Consider the following 8,355-nt stretch of genomic DNA (forward strand, 5'->3'; position numbering starts at 1 on the left):
CTGAATATGTCTTGCCAGGCCTTTCTGGCTTGCCAGGTCTCTGTGGATAGGTCTGACATTATTCTAATGTTCCTCCCTCTGTATGTTAGGAATCTCTTCCCCTTAATTGCCCTTAAGATGGTTTCCTTGGTTCTAAGTTTTGTGAGTTCTACTATTACATGCCGGGGTGTTGGCCTGTTTTCCTTGATCTTGGGAGGGGTCCTCTCTGCCTCTAGAACTCGAATGTTTGTTTCATTCCCCAGATTAGGGAAGTTCTCAGCTATGATTTGCTCAAATACATCTTCTAGTCCTCTCCCTTTCTCCACTCCCTCCAGTATTCCAATTATTCTGACATTGGAACCCTTCATGGTATCACTTATTTCTCTGATTCTATTTTCATGGATTCTGAGTTGTTTTTCCCTGGCCTCCTCTTTTCCCCTTTTATCTATTATATTGTCTTCCAGGTCGCTTATTCGTTCCTCTGCCTCACTTACCCTAGCTGTTAGATTATCTAGATTAGATTGGATCTCTTTGAAAGCATTTTTAAGTTCTGCCAATTCACCTTTCATTTCTGCCCTTAGAGACTCTATGTTGCCATTAATTGATTTCTCCATTCTAGCCATTGTCTTCACAATTGCTGGCCTGAATTCCATCTCCCACATCTTGGTTATATCTGCATCCATTTGTAAATCTACAGCGTAAGTCATAATCTCTGAGTCTTTTCTGTTTTGGGAGTTCCTCCTCCTAGTCATTCTGTTGATGGGTGTTTGAGGGAATGTATAGAGTCCAAATTATTGACCGGAACCCAAGCAAGATGCATCTGTTTTCTTGGGACCTTGGGGTTGCTGGCCTCTTGTTCTCCCAGCCTGTCTTCTGGGGGAGGGGCCTGCCGCACTGTTACTCAGGCAACCCTGTTTGGGCGGAGTTGCCCTGCCCCCCTGTGGCGGGGGATGGGCTCAGCGGGAATCAGTTTTTGGGACTTTTGTTCTCTGGCGGCTTTCCCTGGCAGCTTTCTGGTCTCTTCCGTGAGTCAGAGCAGAAGAGACCATTTCCAACCCTCTGCCTCAGAGCAGAGAGACTGCAGTCTGTTCTTCAGTGAGCTCTCCAGGCCACACTGTCTCCATTTCTGTCTGTGCTGCCATAAACTGCAGTGGTCTGGGCTGTGCGCACCTCCGCAGGGCCCCCAGTCCTGCCTCAAGATCAGGGCACGTCTCTGCCTTTTGTGCTTCTAAAACCGTAGGTGCTCCCAGTTTGCCCATGCAACCCCGCCGCTCCGGGTGTCTGCCCCAGGGGCTGCCCTAAAGTCCTTTCCCTACCTTTCGCTACCAGTCTGCGAGTCTGCACCCCATCCCCAGCACGTGAGGCTGTCACTCACTGGCAGTGTAGGATCCCCATGGCCAGGCTCCCTCCCACTGCCATTTATCCTCTGATATCTGCCCGCAGAATCAGGGCTCCCCGCTTCATACCTCAAAACCAACTGCCTGCGGTATTCTGTTTGTAGAGATTCAGATCTTCTTACATCTCAGGCTGGTTTCATGGGTGCTCAAAGGGGTCTGGTAGATATCCAGCTCAATTCCAGGGACCAGTTGAAATAGGGTCCCCTACTCCTCTGCCATCTTTCCTTCTCCCCAGGGTCACTTATTCTTAATGTTCATTTTAGCTTTGATTATCAATTTTCCATTTTTCTTGCTTCTAAGGCAGGAAAAGATCCAAACTTTGCAGCTCTCTCTTTTTTTTTTTTTAAACTGGCTATCACTCTTGGTATGTGATGCTCAGCTGTTCTGATCTTAGTGAGATGAGTTTAATCTGTTCCACAACTCCATTAATCTGAGATTATATCTGAGGAAACTGGATATTTGCTGGTCCTTTCAACAGTGTCCCAGGAAGAGGTATGAATAGTAATCATGGAAAGTGCTCCAGAGCACCATTCACAAGGTGCTTGCTGCTGCCCTCAGTCCGGCCCTGGATCCCTGCATCGTCCTTCAGTCCCATGAGCCTCAGGGGCAGGACAAAAAGGGGTGTCCCCGTGGCCAGGACAGGGTCTCAGCGAGGTGATGGGAAGGACTCAAGGGAGGAGCTGAGGCAGCTGCGACCGCTCCCGCCGATGATGCTGCTGACTCCCCATGGCTGGAGGTGTTGGAGAGGCCGTGTCCTTGGGATTGCAGCACCTAGAGTGCAGCGTTTGCCTCTGAGATCTAACCACTTAACAAAATTTTAACTGTACAGCACAGTATTGCTAATTACAGGTGCATGGTTTTGGAGCAGACCTCTAGAACTTAATGATCTTGAATAACAGAAAATCATATCCCTTGAGATGCAACTCCCCATTGTGCCTCTCACGAGCCCCTGGCAACTGCCATTCCACTCTCTGTTTTACTGTTACCGAAACCCACGTTCAGCTGCCCATTGTTGGAAAGGCCAATATTCCAGAGATGAGTTTTGACTGAAAAGGAATGTGAGCTTTATTGAGGAGGCCAGCCACTTGGGCAGAAGGCACAGTCTTCTTCAAAAGCCAACAGTGAGATTTCTGCCTGACCCAGGGGATTTTAAAGGGGTTTAGGGTAGATGATGAAAGAAGGGAGTGCAGTGGTTGGCAACATTTCTTGTTCACACCCAGGTTACATGATGCCAACTACAAAAGTAACTTCAGCCCCCCGTGCCTTCAGCTGAGAAGGGAACCACACATGCTGCCAAAGTCCAGGAAAGAACAATAGAGGATTAGAGGGAACAACCACAATCGAGGATTAGAGGCAACAATCCCTGGGTCTTACCATGTAGTCAGCAGTACATTCTGTTCTCACCAGCTGGTGTAAGAAAAAATACAAACTTGTAACTCACCGATCATCACATGGAATACTAGGGAATGTTTTATTCAGTAAGCTCAAAGGAAGCGTCAAAGCAAAAACCGAAGGATCAAATGACTTGCAAATTAATGGCAAACCAGAATAAGACATGTGCTAGGACATACAACATTAAAAAACCATTATTTTCAACACCTCTAACATATAATTTGCAATGTCTACCTCTACATGCCAAGGAAGTAGGAAGCAGTGTCTCCACAGTGAGGGATGGGGGTAATCCATAGAAAGTGACCCAGCAGTACCATGGGAGATGGAATTGGTAAAGGAGTTAATTGTATTATAACTGTATATCACATATTAAAGTAATTGGAGAAAAGATTGAATGTGTTGAATACGAGGATACCTCTGGGTTGAACTCCCTTCCCATGTCCATGTGAGCACTCATGCACATGGCCCACCCACCTATCCCACATCCACCCCAGCTGAACTGATGTGCAGGTCACCCACTGCCACACCCTGTGACTGTGACATAATCCCCACAGGTGGCCCCCAGGTGTAGGGTGCTGGCAGTCTGAGGCAGCCCTCTGTTCTGTCAGATGCTCTAGACCTGGCCCTCACTCAGGATCCTCCCTTTATCCATTCTTGCGGCAGGTGTCCTTGAGCAGGGGCATGAGGCTGGCAAAGGGCCAGGTCACCATGAGGGCACTCCTTTTGCTGCTTGCACTCTGGGCAAGGCTGGCTCCTGTCCAGGGTTCTCAAGGCCGTCCCTCATGGCGCTACATCTCCTCTGAGGTGGTCATTCCCAGGAAGGAGTTGCACCATGGCAAAGGCTTTCAGCTGCCAGGCTGGCTGTCCTACAGCCTTCATTTTGGGGGTAAGAGACACGTTATCCATATGCGGCGCAAGAAACTGTTTTGGTCCAGACATCTGCTGATGATGACTCAGGATGACCAAGGAGCCTTGCAGATGGACTACCCCTTCATCCCTCCAGACTGTTACTACCTCGGCTACCTGGAGGAGATTCCTCTTTCCATGGTCACCGTGGACACGTGCTATGGGGGTCTTGAAGGTATCATGAAGTTGGATGACCTTGCCTATGAAATCAAACCCCTCAGCAATTCCCGAAGGTTTGAACACATTGTTTCTCAGATAGTGGCAGACACCAATGCAACGGGACCTACGTATAAATTGGGACATAAGGAGGTTAGGGACCTCCTATTCTCTCAAGCAAATGCCAGTGTTGTCCCCAGGATCTCTAGTAAGATGTATTCATCCCATCATGGAAATGTGAAAGCACTTGCCCTAAGTTCCAGGTCAATGTATACTGTGTTCAACAACGTGTCAAAATGTGCCCAATTCCTGGTAAGGATATGTAGTTTAATTGACTCATTCTTTCAAGCTATTGATGTAGGTTATTATATTTCATCCATGATCATTTATAATCAGAGAGATCCAGCTTCCATGGGCAATTACCACGTGACACAGAATCCATACACACGACATTATGAGCGTAATGTGTTTCCACATCTTCAACCACATTCATCTATAATCATGATTAAAGAAGGGCCACAGGATTCTGTTTATGAACCCGTCTTACATGGTGTATGCAGAAATAAAAACCTCATCATGGTTGGTTACCTAGGCAGACAGTATTTATTTTTGTCTATCACAGCAACACAAAAAGTGGGAAGAAATTTTGGTTTATACTATGATGATTTATACTGTTTTTGCCAGAGAAGGTCCACTTGCATTATGAACAGATCACCTGGTCTGACAGATTCCTTCAGTAACTGTTCCTTTAAGCATATGCAGCACATAGTGGTTGGTCAGAGACTCGAGTGCATGTACACAACCAACATTGTGTATTCAAATAAAAGCCTAACCCATGATCGTTGTGGAAACTACATAGTAGATCAAGGTGAGGAGTGTGACTGTGGCTCCTTCAAGCAGTGTTACAGCAACCCCTGCTGTACCAGTGATTGTATCTTCACCCCTGGCAGTAAATGTAATATAGGCAGATGCTGTACAAACTGCACTTATTCCCCTGCTGGGACACTGTGCAGGCCAATCCAAACTATATGTGATCTTCCGGAGTACTGCCGTGGGGAGTCCTTGGCATGCCCTGATGATTTCTATATGCAAGATGGAACCCCGTGCACTGAAGAGGGCTACTGCTATCATGGAAATTGCACTGACCGCACTGTGCACTGCCAAGAAATCTTTGGTAAAAATGCTGTGAAAGGTGCAGATGTCTGCTATACCATAAATATTAGAGCAAGTAGATATGGACACTGTAGAAGAAATGCTGTGAAAATGAAGAGTATTGCCTGTGCCCCAGAAGACGTGCAGTGTGGAAGGCTGCAATGTGGTAATGTCACACATCTCCCCCGGTTGCAAGAGCATGTGGGATTCCATCAGTCTCTCATCTCAGGGTTTTTGTGTTTTGGGCTGGACTCACATCGCTCCACAGGAGCAAATGATGTTGGTCATGTGAGACCTGGTACACCCTGTGCTCCTGGAAAGTTCTGTAGCAATACCTACTGCAATGGCACTGTGGCTCAGCTGAATTATGACTGTTTACCTAAGAAATGCAGTCACAGGGGGATTTGCAACAATAATAGGAACTGTCATTGCCACGTAGGTTGGGAACCTCCACTATGCATTGATAGAGGTGCTGGTGGGAGCATAGACAGTGGACCCCCTCCAAGTAGAATGCGGTCAGTCAGGCAAAGTGATGAATCTGTGATATATCTGAGAGTGGTTTTTGCTCGCATTTATGCCTTAATAGCTGCATTCCTCTTTGGCGTTGCCACAAATGTAAGAACTATAAAGACAGTTAGAGTTAAGGAAGAGAATTTTGGTGAAGCTTATCCTGAAATCAGTGTCCAGACCCATAACCAAAAATAGGCAATTCACAAGACTATGAGTGAAACTACAGTAAGGAGGTGGCAAAGCTGACATCCACGTTTCCATGGGTCTGCAGAAGACACAGTGGCCCCACACATATCACCTGACACACTAAGTCTGTGATAGGTCACTGACCAGACCTCTGAAATAAATTATGAAAAGCACACGTGCTGGCCTTTATATATTTTTGTAAGACTGTAAGAGCCCACATTGAGCCCAAGACACTGTCCAGAGTACCTGAGTCAGCATCTGGGATTGGGCTGAGGTGCCTGGGTGCAGAATTAAGGGGAGTTGCCACAGGATCCTGTAGGGGCAAATTCTTGACATTTCTCCAAAAGAGTGCTCGTGAACACTGAGGTTTTTCTCATTGTCCAGGTAATCTCTCATTCTCCAGTCCCAAAGAGGGTTCAGGACAATGGAGGGCTACTCCCCACCCATGCTGCCTATTCCACACTGGGGTGGCTGTGGGCAGTAGGGGAGGGTGACTGGGGTGTGATCCCACCTAGTGCAAGCTTCGCCACGCTAGAGAGCATGATTCTGAATATGGGAAACTGAGACCTTGATCCTGAATGTTGCATCCCATGAAATCAATCATAAAGTTTGGAAGAAGAGACCATTGATGATTCTGACATTCATTTGGAGCCCTAGGAAGTTTCATCCCTACCTGTCATTTTACTCTGCATTTCAGGGTGCTGAGGAGTGACAGTTGCTATGCAGGTGTGGTGAGAAAATCAACTTGTTGTTCTGAGCTGTTGCCTGGGCATGGGACACAGAGTCCCATGCACACTCACCTCCCATCACCCTTAGATAAGTGCCTGCCTGGGATTCCCACTCTGGTTCTCCCAGGCACCTTTTCAAATAACCAGGCAGTGGTGAGCCTGTGAAGCATTATGGACCTCAGCCCTATCCGCCGCCTATGTAATTAGGTGCTTGCTACCCTATTCTCTATCTCCTGCACCCTGGGGACCTTGGATGGAGTCCAGCCCTTCCCTAGGTCATTGTGCCCCCTTGCTTCTGGGATCTGTTCATCAAAAAACCTGAGACTCCACTTCCATTGCGGGGTGTACTGAAACCCCACCTTCAGTCAGAATGGCCATGTGGGTCTCACGTCCCTAGAGTGGAAGCTCAGATGCCGAGGAAGCCACCTGTTAACACAGTGTGGGCAAGTTATACCTATTCCTTCAGTAGGATACAGTCTGCATGTTCTTAATTCAGTACAGCAGCTGTGGGTCCTCAACACAATTGTCCACAAGGATGTATTTGATAACACAGCCAAGGCCCCCGATAATGTCTTGGAGCTGAGAATGGCTCACTCACTTCCTCACCAAGACCCTTAAGACTCTCTGGGAAGGAGCTGCTGCTTGGTGATGGTCTGTAGCTTTGCTTGGGCTGATGCCAGGTGGTGCCAGGAAGACCCACCCTAAATTGCCAATGCTGAGAAAGGTCAGACTCTTGGCCAAGACCAACCAGTAGGAACCAGTCTGGGGGGCCCCAGATCTGTGTACTTCCTATTTGTCTCTACACAAGACCGAGCTAGGTGTCGGGTCTGGTTGAGATGGGCTATAATCATATGGGACTGTCCAGGGTTGACAACAGGGGAGCTAATGTGGACAGTAGGGCTCTGCCTCTTTCCCCAGGAAGGGACCTCAGGTGGAGCCTATTTAGTCCTAGGAACCAAGGACAGTGTCCCTAAGTTAGTGCCAAAAGGGAGACCAGCTGCTGGACACACTGTTTGGCAGCTGGGAATCAGGTGTATAGCTTAGAACAACAGCCTAGCACATGACAGTGGCAACTCTATCAGGAGCATCATGGCAGCCTGGGTGGAGAACATGGCCAAGGCATGCATCCCCTGTGGATGCAATCCTTGGTACTGTCACCAATCATCCCCAACCTCTCAGGGGTTGAGAAGAACACCTCAGTGCAGAAAGACACCACACATGAGTTGAGGAAGAGACACCATCCATCCCAGGTGTTCCCTGTCACCATATACTGTATCAACAAGTCCAAGGACCAGCATGGTTGAGACACAGAAATAGGTAACTACACCATCACAGAAATGCAAGGTTTCCTGGAATTATTTGTCCTCAAGGAGAGAGACAAGGACATTGATTCACTCTTGTGAGTCTTTGGAAATGCCTGTACACTCTTGCTTACAGCACCTGTCATGTGCCCACTGCCTGGGGTGGGCAAAATCCCCCAAATTCAACCTTCACTGAGAACCCTGAAGTACTACAGGTCTGTTTTCTTAGGAACATCTTGGAGGAGCCTCCACACTTGTCGCTGCTCCCAAAGTCAATTCCAAGCACACCAAGCCACCAGTGCAGGAGATGCAGACCAGATAAAAAGGAGAGGTGAACTGGGGGGCGGAGCAAGATGGCGGAGGAGTAGGAGACCTGGATTTCATCTCCTCTCAGGAATTCAGCTGGATAGGGATCAAACCAATCTGAACACCTACAAACTCAACAGGAGATCAAAGAAAAAAATAGCAACAACTCTCTGAACAGAAAAGCGACCACTTTCTGGAAGGTAGGACGTGCAGAGAAGTGAATCAGAGGCGATATTCGGGAGGATAGACGGCGGGGGAGGGGCCTCCATCAGCCGCTTCTGGCAAGTGATAGAGCCGCAAAGCACAAAATAGGAACTTTTAAAACTCTGCTCCACTGAGGGA

General features: G+C 47.9%; 1 protein-coding gene across 1 annotated transcript; it reads left to right on the forward strand.

Moving 5' to 3' along the window:
• Positions 1-3,449: 3,449 nt before the first annotated feature.
• Positions 3,450-5,687, forward strand: LOC110579912 (disintegrin and metalloproteinase domain-containing protein 21-like). Its single transcript, XM_021689545.1, has one exon. It carries the CDS (start codon positions 3,450-3,452, stop codon positions 5,685-5,687), a length of 2,238 nt encoding a protein of 745 aa, XP_021545220.1.
• The last annotated feature ends 2,668 nt before the right edge of the window (positions 5,688-8,355 follow it).

Source organism: Neomonachus schauinslandi, chromosome 9, assembly GCF_002201575.2.
Source record: "Neomonachus schauinslandi chromosome 9, ASM220157v2, whole genome shotgun sequence".
NCBI lineage: Eukaryota > Metazoa > Chordata > Mammalia > Carnivora > Phocidae > Neomonachus > Neomonachus schauinslandi.

What these genes read in the sequence shown, in the direction of transcription:
- LOC110579912 (XM_021689545.1), top strand. Translation starts at nt 3,450, where the DNA reads ATGAGGCTGGCAAAGGGCCAGGTCACCATGAGGGCACTCCTTTTGCTG.